Source organism: Oryx dammah, unplaced genomic scaffold (genome assembly GCF_014754425.2).
Source record: "Oryx dammah isolate SB20612 unplaced genomic scaffold, SCBI_Odam_1.1 HiC_scaffold_23, whole genome shotgun sequence".
NCBI classification, from domain to species: Eukaryota; Metazoa; Chordata; class Mammalia; order Artiodactyla; family Bovidae; genus Oryx; species Oryx dammah.
Genome location: NW_024070207.1, coordinates 78,523,765 through 78,542,424, shown reverse-complemented (window position 1 = coordinate 78,542,424; position 18,660 = coordinate 78,523,765). Strand labels below are relative to the sequence as shown.

The 18,660-nt window shown below is 41.6% G+C and overlaps 1 protein-coding gene across 2 annotated transcripts in view; it reads left to right on the top strand.

The window, feature by feature from the left end:
* SYN1 (synapsin I) overlaps nt 1–18,660 on the top strand; it is a 53,140-nt gene that overhangs the window by 3,502 nt on the left and 30,978 nt on the right. For both annotated transcript variants that reach the window (XM_040265846.1, XM_040265845.1), the window contains exons 2-5: nt 12,583–12,640; nt 12,745–12,836; nt 14,667–14,823; nt 14,996–15,085. In XM_040265846.1, the coding sequence (XP_040121780.1) occupies nt 12,583–12,640; nt 12,745–12,836; nt 14,667–14,823; nt 14,996–15,085 (397 nt within the window). The remainder of the gene's footprint in view (nt 1–12,582; nt 12,641–12,744; nt 12,837–14,666; nt 14,824–14,995; nt 15,086–18,660) is intronic.

The window sequence follows — 18,660 nt, the reverse complement described above, 5'->3', positions numbered from 1 at the left end:
CCATAATCACAACTCCTGTATTTTCTACTTTTTCTTCTAATTTGTCTAGCAAGCACTTACTGAGCACCTGCTGAATTCTGTGAACTATCCTTCCCTTCCACTTCTGTATCCTGAAAACTTTCCTTTATCCCAGCAGTTGCTTCAGTCTTTTCTTCCAGTCAACCTAGCAACTATTTATTTAGTGTCTGGTATAGATGGGGTGGGATGGGTAAAGGGAGAGAGCCTGTGTACACCAGGTTTAGTGCAAGGAACAGAGACTCTGCATCACCAACTTGCAGACATTCAGAACCACACAAGCTTAGGGATTTCAGCCTGGAATAAAAGGAATCATACAAATTCTGTAATGGGGTTATACACCTAAGTACAGTCTGGTGCCTTCCCCACCAAACCTCACCACTCTCATTCCTTCCTGGGTCTTGAGTCCTGTGTGCTTTAAAGCTGAAAACTCAGAATTGAGACTCATCACCTCTTTTTACAGATCATTTAATCCAGTGTTTTTCCAGCTGTAGGTCACTTCTTGGCTTGTGACCAGTGTTTCATTTTTTTCATGAAATGAAAATAAAACTATGATAAATGATAATATTGATACATGAAAATAAAAAATGAGAGTACATTGTACATAGTAAGTGGAATTATTATTTAGTGAAACTGTTACTCTAATAAGAAATATAATCATTAATGTGTATACATATTATATGTATTATTACATATTATATGTACTATGTATTACATATGTATTAATGTAATATGTATCAATACATATTATATATATTCTGTAATATATTTGTTATACAATGGGTTTATAATACCACATACATATATGTGTATGTTTCTTTTCATGAAATGAATGTTTCTTTTCATGAAATGAAATAGAATAGGAAATATGACCCCATTGTACATATTAAAGGTAATTATTTACTGAAACTTTCATTCTACTATATGCATATTTATATACGTTCTAGATACTGCAACACATAATATATAACATGCAATATGTTATATAAGACATCCTATATTAAATTTTCTGTATATGTGTCTTATATAATATATATTATATATATAGAACATTCTTATTGTGGCTTCTTTTCTTAGACTTCCCTGGATGCAGACCCTGAGACTCTGAGATTTGTGTGCAGATTGATCGGGGAGAGCTCTTGGGAACAACGCGTGTTGCAGAGGAGGAGTGGGGGAAGCAGGACTTGGCAGATGGGAAGGTTGAGCAGCTGTGATGCTGTGCAACAATTGCTCCAGCCAATCCTCTGGGGAGCTCTGGAGATGGGATGACCCTTCAGAGTTGTCCCAATTGAGATGGGATGGCCAGGCTTTTGTAGTCCTGCATTAGTCAGTCAGTGACTACAGGTTGCCCTCTGGGAGGAGGCATGATCTTGCAGAAGGTGAGTCCCTGCTGTAGGGGGCAGTTCCCAGTGATGGACAGCACTGGGAGCCTTCAGCAGCAGATATTCCCGGAAGCTGAAGGACAGTTATGACAAGAAGGAGGGGCTTGAAGATCTGAGTAGAGCACATAGGCAACCCCCAGGACTTCTCAGATTCACTTGCTTTTCAGAAGTAAGTTCATTCCATCTGGGAACAGCGTTTCTAGGATTCTAATTGGTCTTGTTTTCTGGGGTGCACTTGAAAGAGCACAGTTAGTGGGACAAACTACAGCCTCCACTGTAGTTTGATAAATGTGGCATAAATAAATGATACATTGTTTCCTTCCTGTACTACACAATCTAGATTCCCCTTACCCTCAGCTAGCACCTCTCTTGGTCACAGTGGCTTACCTGGTGAGTGATCCATTCCCTCATCCTTGAGGGATCCCTGAGCTCCTGGTCCCCATCTGCTCAGGCTATGACTGCTGTACTTGTCCATTTGCCTCCAGTGTTGAACAAGAATACCAACAAGATGTCAAAGCAGACAGCCTGGGGGTCAGATATATTCCTCCCTGCCCCCCATTGTTTAATGGCAGCCCTATCAACTCCTGGGCTTCCCTGGTGGCTCAGTGGTAAAGAATCCACCTGCTAATGTAGGAGACTTGGGTTTGATCCCTGGGTCGGGAAGGTCCCCTCGAGAAGGAAATGGCAACCCACACCAATACTCTTGCCTGGGAAATCCCATGGACAGAGGAACCTGGTGGGCTACACTCTATGGGGTCGCAAAGAGTCAGGCACGGCTTAGCAACTAAACAACAGCAACTATCTCCTTCTGATGATCAGGGTCTATGGATCTGCTGAGACAGACTCATCTTCTTATCCATTGGCTTGTGAAACCTGAAGTGTCCAGGTAACAGTCAAAGCTTAGAAGGTAATGCTGTGTCCCCTGGTAGCAGTGTTCCCCCTTGGAGAATCAGGACCTTTAACCTTGCAGAGCCCTAAGGAAAAAGGAAACACACATTCCAAAAGTGGATCCAGGGATTGATGGTAAGCTAGGCCACTCCTACTTTCACCTCTGAGTTCCCAAACCAGTGTATTCTACCTGTAAGGAACACAGCCCAAACAATGTTCATTGATTTAGGGTGTATACTGTGTTTTGGAGGATGGTACCCCACATCTTGCACAGTATCACCTCCAAGCTGAAATCTTAGCTGTAGATATACCAATTTGTTCCATCACTCTGTCTGACTAGCAGCTTCTGTGTGGTGTGGCATAGAATGTCATCAGTATAAAATGTCAGTTGGTGACACTTCCTTTGCTGTAAAGTGTGTCCTTCAGTTTGTTTCACTGTTGTGTGGGATGCCAGACTGGTGGATCAAATATGTAAGCCCTTGGACAGTGATGCTGGCTAAGGTCTGGTAGTCAGGAAAAGCAAACTCACATATAGAATATTCCAGTCAAAATGAATCATTACTCTTTCCAGAGTAGAAGGCCCACTGTAGTCAGCTCACCACAGAGTGGCTGGTTGCCTTCCTAAGGGATGGTGCTGTGCTGGGAACCCAATGTTGGTCTTTGATGCTGGCAGGTTGGACATTCAGCAATGATGCCATAGGCCCCACACTCAGCCTCCATCTCTGTTACCCTTGCCACTTCATATGTGTGCCTATCTGCCAGTGCTGGGGCAGCTGATTCTAGAAACTGGCTGACATCATTTGGCTGAGTCATTCTAGCTACCTGGTTGCTTAGTGCCACTTTCAGGGTGGATGCTATCTGGTCCATTTCATCTCCAATCCCATTTGTCCACCCATATTTCGGTGTCCCAGACCTCCTTTTCCTGATCTTCCAATATTGTTCCTTCAGGGCCTCTGCCTAATCAGCCAAGCCATTTACCACTGCCCATCAGTGAATATGTATTTGAATCTTGGGTTGCTTCTCTTTCCCAACAAAATAGATAACCAGGTGCACAGACCAAAGCTCTGCCCCTTGAGAGTTTTGCCACTGTTTTCCAAGGCCACTCTGAATGGGGCTATAGGATCACCCCTGTTCGTTTTTGTCCATTCCACCCACATAGCAAGCCAACCCATTTGTGAACCAAGCTTAAGATTTTTCTCCCTTCGTCTGCTGGTTCTAAGGAGGTCTCTTAGTGAGCTGAGGGAGGCACTAACACAACAGTGTGGATGACACAGGCATCTGGGTTACTTGCTCAGACAGCTTGCTTGGTCCTATCTGGGATCGATCCTGGCTGCTGGGCCTGACTTCATTACTTGGTGGGCCTGGCACGACCCAGCTCATAACAGGCACCAGGATACGTGGTTCCTTGGTACCCTGTGGTCAAGCATTCTGTCTCACCCAGGGTCCAGTACTGTACCAGGATTTGTTTCTCAAAAGCTGTGTAATTCTTTGCTGCAGATGGCATGGCCTTGGTCCAGAACCCCAGGGGCCTCCCAGTCAGGCATCCCATAAGCTCCACACTGCATTTTCCCCACAATGCAGTATCGTAGGATCTGCTGGATCATATACCCTGAGTGGCAGGACTGCTTGCACCACAGCCTGGACCTGTTCAGGGCTAGCAGCCTTAGATGTCACCTGAAATATGGATCAGAGCAGTATTTCCAGGTGTGGAATATGCTGCCTCCAGAACCTGAGGAATCTTCCCATCTGTTGTGTTTTTATTCATCATAGTGGGAGGTGTGTGATGCGATGCTTTGCCCTATGATTTGGAGGGGCTGTTCTGGCATACCTTGTACCCCCAAATCCCTAAAAACTGTACTAATATTGCAGGACCTTGAGTGTTTTTAGGGTTTACCTCCCACCCTCTGGAGTGCATTTGTCTTATCAATGCAGTGTGCTAACCAACTCTTGCTCATCTTGCCTATCAATATGGTGTAATTGTTATAGTAGCCCAATGTGATAGTCCCTGGGATGTCCAGATACTGCATTCCTCCTTCGACTATATGATAACATAGGGTGAGAAAGATAACTTAGCCCTATGGCAAGACCATCAATGTATATTGTGGTCAGTCCCAGATGAATGTGAAACGTCTTCTGATCAAAATAGAAAAGGTATTCACTATATCAGTGGCCACCTGCCATACCTGAGATCTTTTCATTTGCTCCAGCGATGTCAGCATGACTAGTACTGCAGCTTCAATCAGTGCTACCATTTGGTTGAGCTTGCAGTAGTCTACATTCTCAAGGATCTATCCAGCCTCCTCAGGGCCCAAATTGGTTAATTCAACAGAGATATGATGGGACTGAGCTTCCCGGGTGACTCAGCTGGTAGAGAATCTGCCTGCAATGCAGGATACCCCTGTTCGATTTCTGGGTCAGGAAGTTCCCTTGGAGAAGGGATAGGCTACCCAGTCCAGTATTTTTGGGCTTCCCTGGTGGCTCTGATAGTAAAGAATCCACCTGCAATGCAGGAGACCTGGGTTTGATCCCTGGGTTGGGAAGATCCCCTAGAGGAGGGCACGGCAACTCACTCCAGTATTCTTGCCTGGAGAATCCCCATGGACAGAGGAGCGTGGCGGGCTACAGTCCATGGGGTCACAAAGAGTCAGACACGACTGAGCGACTAAGCACATATACATGATGGGACTAACACCCCTGCATCCTTTGGATCTTTCAGAGGGACACTAATTTCTACCATCACCCTTAGGATAGATACAATATTGTCTTTGATTTATAGCTTTGCTCAGGGAAGGCAGGAATAGTTTCCAAGGCATCCATTTGAACTTCCCAGCTACCATAGCTCTTCCCCCACAGGCCAAGGAACTCATGTAGGGGTTCTGAAAACTACAGATATGTCCATTCCAATTAGGTGTTTGTGGGCTGGGGAAGTGATCACTAGGTGGACCCGTGGACCCAGTGGACCCACTGTGAGCAGGACCTGGGCTGGGACTTCACTTATGACCTTACCTCCACTGTGCTTCTCAACATGTCTGCTGCTACTCTCACCAACGTATTCCTCATTTTTAATTTGGGTATATGCTTTGGGCCCTCCCGTAGAATATAGTCAGCTAGTTGGTTTTCCAGACTGGAGTAGTGTATCTTCTCTAACACATCAGCTTCTCTGAGCCCTTTGATCCTTTCCTCCACAATCTGCCATTGAAGTCTGGTATTTCTACTTCACTTGGTGTGGGCCACTGTTCTTGCCAGGCTTCCACAAGTCATCCAAAAATTGTATCAGCAACATTTCCTAGAGTCCTTACCATGGTTTTAAGTTCTGTGTCTTGGGACAGTGCTCCAAGTTCATGCTTCATTCCCTTGATCCATTGTCCTCAGCATCCAGTCTCAGGCTTGCTTTCCCAGTTCCTGCTGATACATGTTAGCCAGATTCTTCAGCTTCCACGTATCATTCCTTTTCTTTCTTTGCAAGCTGAGAACCTCTCCAGTCAGGTTGTGCTAGGATTTGACCCTGGTTATTGATCTGGTTGCCACGAGGGGAAGGGAAGTTGATTCTATGAGGAAGAACTGTTTTATAAGGCACATGCTTCACTCAAGGCCTGTGCATCATCTTCGAGCAAAGGGAAGGTCTATATTCTAACAAAGAGAAGTGGGCTACTTCTGCAGACCCAGTGGGTTCCGGTGAATCTGTAAGGTCAGGGTGTTAAATGCATCTTCCCAGATAGCCCCATCCCAGTCTCAGGGCTCCACTCATATCCTGTTAGGGCCCTGAGCATGGAATAGGGGATGTACTGGGCCTGAGAATTCAACCTTCTCTGAAGTTCTGCTACCCTTACAGTTAAGTCTTAAGTCTGATCTTCTCCTTCGTCTGCCCTCTGGTCACAGAAGATTGAGGTTTCCTTAAATACACCCAAATTTGCTGCCATATTGAGTGCAGCACTTTCACAGCATCATCTTTTAGGATTTGAAATAGCTCAACTGGAATTCCATCACCTCCACTAGCTTTGTTTGTAGTGATGCTTCCGAAGGTCCGCTTGACTTCACATTCCAGGATGTTTGGCTCTAGGTGAGTGATCACACCATCATGATTATCTGGGTCGTGAAGCTCTTTTTTATACAGTTCTTCTGTGTATTCTTGCCACCTCTTCTTAATATCTTCTGCTTCTGTTAGGTCCATACCATTTCTGTCCTTTATCGAGCCCATTTTGCATGAAATATTCCTTTGTTATCTCTGATTTTCTTGAAGAGATCTCTAGTCTTTCCCATTCTATTGTTTTCCTCTATTTCTTTGCACTGATCACTAAGGAAGGTTTTCTTATCTCTCCTTGCTATTCTTTGGAACTGTGCATTCAGATGCTTATATCTTTCCTTTTCTCCTTTGCTTTTCGCTTCTCTTCTTTTCACAGCTATTTGTAAGACCTCCTTAGACAGCCATTTTGCTTTTTTGCATTTCTTTTTCTTAGGGATGGTCTGATCCCTGTCTCCTGTACAATGTCATGAACCTCCATCCATAATTCATCAGGCATTCTGTCTATGAGACCTAGTCCCTTAAATCTATTTCTCACTTTCACTGTATAATCGTTAAGGATTTGATTTAGCTCAGACCTGAATGGTCTAGTGGTTTTCCCTACTTTCTTCAATTTAAGTCTGAATTTGGCAATAAGGAGTTCATGATCTGAGCCACAGTCAGCTCCCGGTCTTGTTTTTGCTGACTGTATAGAGCTTCTCCATCTTTGGCTGCAAAGAATATAATCAATCTGATTTTGGTGTCGACCATCTGGTGATGTCCATGTGTAGAGTCTTCTCTTGTGTTGTTGGAAGAGGATATTTGTTATGACCAGTGTGTTCTCTTGGTAAAACTCTGTTAGCCTTTGCCTTGTTTCATTCTGTACTCCAAGGCCAAATTTGCCTGTCACTCCAGGTACTTCTTGACTTCCTAGTCCCATCCAGTCCCCTATAATGAAAAGGACATCTTTTTTTGGTTTTAGTTCTAGAAGGTCTTGTAGGTCTTCATAGAACCATTCAACTTCAGCTTCTTCAGCATTACTGGTCAGGGCATAGACTTGGATTACTGTAATATTGAATAGTTTGCCTTGGAAATGAACAGAGATCATACTGTCATTTTTGAGATTGCATCCAAGTACTGCATTTCAGACTCTTTTTTTTACTATGAGGGCTACTCCATTTCTTCTTAGGGATGCTTGCCCACAGTGTAGATATAATGATCATCTGAGTTAAATTCACCCATTTCAGTCCATTTTAGTTCGCTGATTCATAGAATGTCGACGTTCACTCTTGCCATCTCTTGTTTGACCACTTCCAATTTGCCTTGATTCATAGACCTAATATTCCCAGTTCCTATGCAATATTACACTTTACAGCATTGGACCTTGCTTCCACCACCAGTCCCATCCACAACTGGATGTTGTTTTTACTTTGGCTCCATCCCTTCATTCTTTCTGGAGTTATTTCTCCAATGATCTCTAGTAGCGTATTGGGCACCTACCAACCTGGGGAATTCATCTTGCAATGTCCTATCTCTTTGCCTTTTCATACTGTTCATGGGGGTCTCAAGGCAAGAATACTGAAGTGGTTTGCCATTCCCTTCTCCAGTGGACCACATTTTGTCAGAACTCTCCACCATGACCTGGAAGAGGTCAGTTTTCATTCCAACCCCAAAGAAAGGTAATGCCAAAGAATGTTCAAACTACCGCACAATTGCACTCATCTCCCACGCTAGTAAAAAGTAATGCTCAAAATTCTCCAAGCCAGGCTTCAGCAATACGTGAACCATGAACTTCCACATGTTCAAGCTGGATTTAGAAAAGGCAGAGGAACCAGAGATCAAATTGCCAAAATCCACTGGATCATTGAAAAAGCAAGAGAGTTCCAGAAAAACATCTATTTCTGCTTTATTGACTATGCCAAAGCCTTTGACTGTGTGGATCACAATAAACTATGGAAAATTCTGAAAGAGATGGGAATACCAGACCACCTGACCTGCCTCTTGAGAAATCTGTATGCAGGTTAGGAAGCAACAGTTAGAACTGGGCATGGAAGAACAGACTGGTTCCAAATAGGAAAAGGAGTACGTCAAGGCTGTATATTGTCACCATGCTTATTTAACTTATATGCAGAGTACATCATGAGAAATGCTGAGCTGGATGAAGCACAAACTGGAATCAAGATTGCCAGGAGAAATACCAATAACCTCAGATATGCAGATGATACCATCCTTATGGCAGAAAGTGAAGAAGAACTAAAGAGCCTCTTGATGAAAGTGAAAGAGGAGAGTGAAAAAGGTGGCTTAAAGCTCAACATTCAGAAAACTAAGATCATGGCATCCAGTCCCATCACTTCATGGGAAATAGATGGGGAAACAGTGGCAGGCTTTATTTTTGGGGCTTCAAAATCACTGCAGATGGTGACTGCAGCCATGAAATTAAAAGACACTTACTCCTTGGAAGGAAAGTTATGACCAACCTAGACATCATATGAAAAAACAGGAACATTACTTTGCCAACAAAGGCCCGTCTAGTCAAGGCTATGGTTTTTCCAGTAGTCATGTATGGATGTGAGCACTGGACTATAGAGAAAGCTGAGTGCTGAAGAATTGATGCTTTTGAACTGTGGTGTTGGAGAAGACTCTTGAGAGTCCCTTGGCCTGCAAGGAGATCCAACCAGTCCATCCTAAGGGAAATCAGGCCTGAATATTCATTGGAAGGATTGATGTTGAAGCTGATACTCCGATCCTTCAGCCATCTGATGTGAAGAGCTGACTCATCTGAAAAGACCCTGATGCTGGGAAAGATTGAAGGCGGGAGGAGAAGGGGACGACAGAGGATGAGATGTTTGGACGGCATCATCGACTCAATGAGCACGAGTTTGAGTAAACTCTGGGAGTTGGTAATGGACAGGAAGCCTGGTGTGCTGCAGTGCATAGGGTCACAAAGAGTCAGACACGACTGAGCGACTGGACTGAACTAGATACACCCAAGGAGGTCTTTTGTCTTTTACATTTTGCTGTTTTTAAAAAATTATTTATTCGGCTGTGTCAGGTTTTAGTTGCAGCACATGGGATCTTTAGTTGCAGCATGTAGGATCTAGTTCCCTGAGCACGGTTTGAACCTGGGCCCCCTGTCTTGGAAGCACAGACTCTTAGCCACTGGACCACAGGCAAGTCCCTACATTTTGCTTTGAATTGGTGATTATTCATCCTAAGCATGTCATATATTTCTTCAGCTAATCAAATGGTGTTTAGTCCCCTGAGTCTGGTTATCATCTCCCTCACTCCTGTCGAGTACCAGCAATATTTCACCAGCTGGCGCATTCCCTTCCACTAGTATCTCATTACAGTCCACCATCAGTTAAGTTACTGCTGCTTCAAAACCCCATGGGCCTGCGCTGTAATTCTCCCACTCAGGAGAATCCACTCCATGCCACATCTTCTCCCTGAAGATATCTCCAGCATCATAGCCTTTGCTACATCTTATGGTGCAAGTGGCATCCTGCTTGTACCACAGCCCAGACATGCCACAGGGCACTTTGTGTTACTACAGCATGTCAGAGGCCATCTATGCTGCATGCATGCATGCTAAGTCACTTCAGTCATGTCCAACTCTTTGCAACCCCAGGGACTGTAGCCCACCAGACTCCTCTGTCCATGGGACTCTCCAGGCAAGAACACTGGACTGGGTTGCCATGCCCTCCTCCAGGGGATCTTTCCAACCCAGGGATCGAACCCATGTCTCCTGAGGCTCCTGCATTGCAGGTGGATTCTTTACCACTGAGCCACCAGGAAAGCCCTCATCTATGCTCCACCAGCACAAATGATGGCTCCTTTTTGCCTGCGGGCTGCTGGGTGGCCCAGCTCCAGAAAGGCAGTACAGTTTTCTTTGTAGTTTGACTTCTCTGACCCACTGTTTTAGGTTGAGATCTCTGAAACAGATTTTTCAGGCAGAGAATTGCATGCACAGGCTTATTTGGGAGTGCCTTTGGGATCAACAAGTGGTGCTAGTGGTAAAGAACCCACCTGCCAATGCAGGAAATGTAATACGCTGGTTCGATTCCTGGATCAGGAAGATCCCCTGGAGGAGGGCATGGCAACTCACTTCAGTATTCTTACCTGGGAAATCCCATGGACAGAGGAGCCTGGTAGACTATAGTTCACAGGCTCGCAAAGAGTCAGATACAACTAAAGCAACTTAGCACACATGCATTGGGATCAACTGTAAGGAGGCAAAGTTGAGCAGTTGGAGAAGTGGGTCCACAGTGCAGTTGCCTCTGAGGCCTCGGCTGATCCTAGGGAGAGCTTCTAGGGAGATCCTAGGGTAGTCCTTCAGAGTCAGCCTATAATTGAGGTGAAGAGGCTGGCTTTCATACTCACTCACAGACCAGACATAATCCGTGGGCTGTCCGAAATAGGTTGAACCTTGGGCAGGAAAGTTCCCTGTGGTAGAAGATAATTCCCCAAAGGACACAGCTGCAATCTGTCAACAGCTGATACTCAGGGTGCATTGGTCCTGAAGAGGAGACCCAAGAAGAGTACCATAGTATCCACTACATATATGGTCAAAAAAGTTTGAAAAAGAAAGTGGTGATATAGTCTACACTCATCATCATTTTCTAAATGAAAAATGCACAGGTCTAAGAGACTCTCTTCCAATATCTGTGAGGGGACAGTGTCAGAGATGAGGTGGGAGGTAGGAGGGAAGAGTGAAAGAGAGAAGAAAATAGCTTGCGGTCTTTGGGGTATGTCAGTGAAAACACCAGAGTCCAGTTGTGCAGCATGTATATCAGAGACCCTGATGGTGTGCATGTAGGCAATCCCAGGAGTGGCTCCTCCCCTCAATCCCTGTCTATGAAAAACCTGATTGGTGATGAGCTCCTGTTTGTGGACAAGCCTGTCAGATAGGAATCCTGGGCCTGGTGGAGAAGTCTAGCTGGGGAATGGGCCCAGGGACAGTGACTTAGCAATTTGTGATATGCCTACTCTTTCCTACCCCTCTTCCCTCCTGTAGTTTCCCCTTATCCTCAGCGGCATTTCCCTCCACCCTTATCATGGTTGACTCTGGCTTCTATTGATCCCTCACCAGCCTGCAGCCCTTAGTCTGCTCTTCCTTTTCTGATGCGGCTGCCCACTCATGGCTGCTGTGTCCCTCTCGGTGCACAACAACACATGGTAAATGTATTCCTCCTTGGGAAAGGACCCAAGCAAAGAGATGCTGCAGCTCACACAGACAGGCACTGACACATACTTGGACATACTCCATATATATATATGGTGGCTCAGCTGGTCAAGAACCTGCCTGCCAATGCAGAAATGCAAGAGACACAGGTTCAATCCCTGGGTTGGGAAGATCCTCTGGAGAAGGAAATGACAACCCAGTCTAGTATTCTTGCCTGGAGAATCCCATGGACAGAGGAGCCTGGCAGGCTGTAGTCCATTGGGTCGCAAAAGAGTTGGACACAACTGAGTATGTACACACACACACACACACACACACACAGAGAGATATAGATATATCCTCTAAGAATCTATGCCATTTTACAAACCTCCATGCTATTTCAAAATATGTTACAGTGTACAAAGCACTCCTTGTTTTGAGAAGTTTTTCAAATAGCACTGTGACAAGCAAACCATATTTTGGGAAATGCCTGCACTCTGTTTTAAGAACTTATAATTTACAGTGTCCTTTGACATTTAAGTCACCCTCGTGGCTCAGACAGTAAAGCATCTGCCTACAATGTGGGGACCCGGGTTCAATCCCTGGGTCGGTAAGATCCTCTGGAGAAGGCAATGGCAACCCACTCCAGTACTCTTGCCTGGAAAATCCCATGGATGGAGGAGCCTGGTAGGCTACAGTCCACGGGGTCGCAAAGAGTTGGACATGACTGAGCAACTTCACTTTCACTTTGGCATTTACAGGGCTTCCCTTGTGGCTTAGCTGGTAAAGAATTCACCTGCAATGTGGGAGACCTGGATTTGATCCCTGGGTTGGGAAGATCCCCTGGAGAAGGAAAAGGCTACCAATTCCAGTATTCCATGGACTGTAGGAGTCGCAAAGAGTCAGACATGACCGAGCAATTTAGTACCTTGATATTTACATACCTCCACAAGGATTATAACAGACTTCATTGTTCACAAACAACTGTTAGGTTTTTTCAAAATATTTCAACCATCATAAATCACTTTCTAGTTTCTGTAGTGGCACTGAAGGAGCAAAGGGGTCAAAGGACCAGTCTGGGTTTTGTCTTTCTGAGATTTGAGCATTGACAGATGTGCTCTGCTTTTCCTCTTCAGGGCGAAATACTTCAAAGGAAAAAAGATCCATGGAGAAATTGACATTAAAGTGGAACAGGTTAGTTGGGGCAGGTGGACCTGGGGGGTCAACTGTCCACACTGTAAACTGAGTGGCCTTTTGTGTGCACTGTGAGTGAATCCCTGATTTTTTTTCCTTCCTAGGCTGAATTCTCTGATCTCAACCTCGTGGCTCATGCCAATGGTGGATTCTCTGTGGACATGGAAGTTCTTCGGAATGGGGTAAAAGTTGTGCGGTGAGTGTAAAAAGGTTACCTTGGTATTATTGGAGAGACATAAGGGCTCCCTTAGAGCTGAGGGAGATTCCCCACCTCCTCTCCTATCTTTCTGTGAACAAGACTTAGGCACATTACAGTAGCCAAGATATGGAGACAACCTAAGTATCCATCAATGGATGAATGGATAAAGAAGAAGTGGTACACACACACACACACACACACACACGCACAAAGGGATATTATTCAGCCACGAGAAAGAAGGAAATCCTGCCATTTGTGACAACATGGATGGATCTTGAGGCCATTATACTAAGTGAGATAAATCAGACAGAGGAAGAGAAATACTGTATGATATCACTTATATCTGGAGTCTAAAAGACCCAAACTAATAGAAATCACCTTTCTAGACAGGTAATTGCTAGAGGCTGGGGGAGGGTGTGTAAGAATAGGAGAGATGTTTAAGAGTCCAAGTTTGCAACTGGTAGATAAATAAGTCCTAGAGATCTAATTCACAGTATGCATGATATAGACAATAATACTGTATCATAATCAGCAAATCTCCTATTATAAAAGACTAGATCTTAATTATTCCTACCATGAAAAAAAGAAATGATAATTATGTGTCATGGTAAGATTATGAACTAATGCTACAATGGCAATCATGTTATAATATATTAATATAAATGTATCAAATAACATGTTATACACCTTCCCTGGTGGCTCAGTGGTAAAGAACCTGCCTGCAATGCAGGAGACCCGGGTTCCATCCCTAGGTCAAGACGATCCTCTGGAGAAGGGATTTTCTACCCACTCCAGTATTCTTGCCTGGGAAATCCCATGGACAGAGGAGCCTAGCTGGCTACAGTCCATGGAGTTGCAAAAGAGTTGGACACAACCTAGCAACTAAATAATACATCTTATACTTATATTATGATTGACATATAACATGTCAATTATATTCCAATTTTTTTAAGAACTTAGGAACAGAATGAAAGGAGATAGCTTCTCTTCTGAAGAAAGGAGATAGCCTCTCTTCTGAAGAAGAGCCAAGGATCTCAGAAGACAACAAGCCAAATTTTTCAGCAACTAATTCAACAAGCATTTCTTGAGCATCTACTGCATACTGGGTGCTACTCTCAGGATTTCACATTCAACAAATATTTACTGAGTATCTGTTGTGTGCCAGGAGCTATTCTTCATGCTGAGGTCCTGGAAGTGAACAAAACAGACCCCAAAAAGACCAAAAAAAAAATCCTCTGCTCTCATGAAGCTTACATTCTACTGTGGAATACACATAATAAAGAAGAAAATGTCAAAGTGCTAAAAAATATATATATATGTATGTCAGCAAAGGGCTGTAGTGATTGTTGGATGGTGAAGAGTCTGCAGTTTGGTTGGTGTAGACCAAAAGAGTGAGAGAGATGTGAGGAAAGACCTGAAGGAGGTAGAAGAGTGGTGCATGCAGAAGTCTAGGGAGGCTACATTTCAGGCTGAGGGAATAGCCCATGTAGAGCCCTGAGGCTGGAATTTATTCTGGGCAGCATCCTTTGTGTACAGTGGTAGTCTGAGAGATTATGATGGGGAAACTGTGAGAGCTGAGTAGGCAAGTTGCAAGCTTATCTTGGTGAGGTAAAAGAGCAGGCAGGAAAGGCTTAAAAGGGGGTCACCAGATGAGGAGAGGTTAGGAAGGGTGCATGTGGTGGAGGGAATAGCTTGTGTATGTGGCTGAGGTAAGAAACCACTATGCCATTTCTAGGAGCCGTGGAGATTTCAAAACTTGACCTTTATTCTAAAGGTGGTGGGGAGCTTCTGGGGGGACCCTCAACACTCTTACCCTTGCTACCCCAGGTCTCTGAAGCCAGACTTCGTGCTGATCCGCCAGCATGCCTTCAGCATGGCACGGAATGGAGACTACCGCAGTTTGGTTATTGGGCTGCAGTATGCTGGGATCCCCAGCATAAACTCTTTGCATTCTGTCTACAACTTCTGTGACAAACCCTGGGTGGTAAGTGACAGGAAGGGTGCTACTGGCAGAGGGAATAGCTCATACATGCACGTGGGAGCTTGAACCCACTGTGATTTGGGGGAGTGGGGGAAGCTTGGAGCCTTGAAGTCCCAGCTTACAGACTCCCTCCAGGTGAAGGGACTTGCTGACTCATCTCTCCTGGCTCTCATAGTTTGCCCAGATGGTTCGACTGCACAAGAAACTGGGAACAGAGGAATTCCCTCTAATCGATCAGACCTTCTACCCCAATCACAAAGAGATGGTGAGTCTAGGGGAAAGGAGTGGGCAGGAGGGAAAAGCATTATGCCTATTGCAATAATATTGCCAATGGATGTGTTACTGGTGGAATGAATGCCATCAGAGAGTACAGCTGTGACACATGCACATGGAGGGGATGTTGCTTTGTGATAGGGCTTATTAATACCATACATTTATGTATGTAGTTACAAGTATGATTTAAATCATTGATCCTGCTATAGTGTCTATTCTCACCAGTATTAAGAAACTGATTTCCAGTGTAAACAGAATTAATGTAATGAATCTGATTATGTTACATATACAAATCAAGGCATTGTTACTAACATTATCAAATATTCCTCCTGATAGAAATGTTAACAGTGTTTCAAATTAGGGCTGGCAATAAAGATTATCAGTAGCAATGTTATAAATTAAATTGTATTCAAGTAGCAAATTTGACTGTTGGCTACTATTATCACAAATATAATCACTAACATTATAAATTATACCCATTATTTCAAACTATTCTTACTGATGTAAATTATGAGTACCAGTGTTATAAATTATAGTTCCAAATAGACGTAAGTAATTGTTTCTAGTATCACTGAAGATTATAACTATTATTTAAATTATTATCAATATATAAATTATGCTCTAATATAAATTATAAGTCCCTATTTTGAATTGTATCATACTTAATAATAAAAATTAAATTATCATTACTAATATCATCAAATATTATAACTAAGATTACAATTTATTACCAGTATTATAAATTAAGGTTATCAATATAAGTGATTAGAACCTATTTTGTGAATTAAGATATAATTACTAAAAGAAATTAACCTATTAGTACAAACATTGTAACATACTGTTATAAATTATTGCCAATGTTATAAATTAATATTACTAATATAAATTATGAATGTCTATATTTTGAGCTATCCTACACTTACTAATAGAAATCACTATTAATATGGTTAATAATCCTATTGATATCATAGTTACTAATATTAAAGTTATGATTACTAATATGCTATGAGTACAGCAGTTATTAATCAAATTTTAGTTCCAAATAGAAATTGAGTCACTGTGCCTAGTGCCATCAAATTTTATAACTAATTTTACAAATTTTTTATGATTTTACAAGTTATATTTACTTATATAAGTTATCATCACCAGTTTTATGAATTAAATTACAATTAAATATCAATATTGACCCAGCTTTATCAACTTAAATAAACGTTGATTAAAGTAGTAAAAATTCTTACAAGTATTACAAATTATGGTCACTGATACAAATCAGCACTGTCATGAATTAAGCTTACTTGTAGATGAAAATCAAATCATTACTTTGAAACCAAATTTGTTCATCATTATTATTATCTTATATTCATTGAGAAACTATGGTTAAGAACATAGACCCTGAAGTTAGAATTTCTGTGTTGTAATCCTAGCTCCACAACTTACTAACTTCTGAACATAAGAAACATTAGTTAAATGCTCTGCGCCTCAGTTTTCCCATCTGTAAAATGTGGGTAATAACAGTTCCTGCCTCATAGAGTTAATGTGAGAATTAAATTATTTAACAAACATAAAGTGGTTAGAACAGTGCATCTGGCATATATATAACTGCTACCTAGTGTTGATGAACACTTATTTGTTGTCCCTTCTGAATTTGAAGTGTTTTTATCGTGGAAGGATGTCGGACACTGTCAAATGTTTTTTCTGTGTTTATTAATATGATATGGCTCTTGGCCTTTATTCTATGAATATAGTGTATTACATTAATTGATTTTTATCTGAATTAAGCCACACTTGCATTCCTGGGTCAGATCCCACTTGATCTGACATATAATCCTTTTTATATGCTGTGGGATTCAGTTTGTTAGTATTTTGTTGAAAATTATGCTGTCAGTAATCATAAGGGACATTGATCTGTAGTTTTCTTATGATGTCTTTGGTACTGGGGTAATAGTAACCTCATACAATGAAATAGACAGTGTTCCCTCATCTTCTATTTTTAGGAAGAGTTAATGAAAGATTGGTGTTAATTGTATGTTAAATTTTTGGTATACTTTAACAGTGAAGAAATTTTTTTATTTACTGATTCAATCTCTTCATTTATTGTAGGTCTATTCAGAGTTTTCATTTCTTCTTGAGTTAGTATCAGAAGTTTGTGTCTTTCTAGGAATTTGTCTATTTCAGCTAGGTTTTCTAGTTTATTAGCATAGAATTGTTCATAGTACTCTCTTATAATCCTTTTTATTTCCATAAGGTTAGTAATTATGTCTCTTTCATTCCTAATTTTAGTAGCTAGTTTTCTCTTTTCTGAAATCTTAGTTTAAAGGTTTGTCTATTTTGTTGATCTTTTCAGAGAATCAATTTTGGTTTCACCAATTTTCTCTATTTTTTTTTCTATTTTCAACTTCATTTATTTCCACCCTAATCTTTATTTCTTCTTTTCTTCTGCTTGCTCTGGTGTTTGTTTTCGTTTTTGCTTTTTGTCTAATTTCTTAGGAAGATTATTGGCTATTGATTTGATATTTTTCTTCTTTTTAAGAATAGAAGTTTACAACTATGAATTTCCCTATAAGCAATTTTTGTATGTTGTCTTCATTTTCTTTTGTCTCAAAGTATCTTCTAATTTTCATGATGACTTCTTCTTTGACCCATTGTTTATTTAAGAGTATGTTGTTTACTTTCCACATATTTATGAATTTCCCAAATTTCTTTCTGTTATTTATTTCTAATTTCATTCAGTTGTAGTCAGAGAACATATTTTGTATGGTTCAGTCCTTTTACATTATTGAGATTTGTTTTGTTGCTTAACATATAATTTGTCCTAGAGGATGTTCTATGTACACTTGAGAAGAATATGTATGCCGCTGTTGTAGGATGGAGTGTTCTATAGACGTCTGTTAGGTCTGGTTGGTTTATAGTGCTGTTCTGGTCTTCTCTTTCCTTGTTTATCCTCTGTATAGTTGTTTTATGCATTATTTAATGTGAGGTATTAAAATCTCCAGCAATTATTGCTGAATTGTCCATTTCTCCCTTGCAGTTCTGCCTGGTGTTTTTGTTTCAATATGACTCTGTTGTTAGGTGCATTTATGTTTATAATTGTTAAATCTTCTTGATAGATTGACTCTTTTATCAATATAAAATGTCCTTTTTATCTCTAGTAACAATTTTTGTTTTAAAGTCTATTTTATCTGATGTTAGTATAGCCATGCCAGTCCTCTTTTGGTTACTGTTTGCACGGTAAATCTTTTTCCATTCATTTACTTTCAACTTATTTGAAAGTGTAGTTCAACTTGTTTCTAAAGTGTATCTCCTGTAGATAACATATATTGGGTCATGTTTTTCATCTGTTTTGCCTATCTCTGCCCTTTAATTGGAGTGTTTAATTAATTTACATTTAATGTAATTATTGATAAGGTAAAATTTATGTTTATAATTTTGCTATTTGTTTTCTATATTTCTTGTGCCTTTTTTTGTTCCTGTATTTCTCTGTTAATGCATACCTTCGTGTTAAATAGATATTTTCCAGTGTGCCATTATAATTCTCTTGATATTTCTTTTCCATATTTTTAAAAAAAT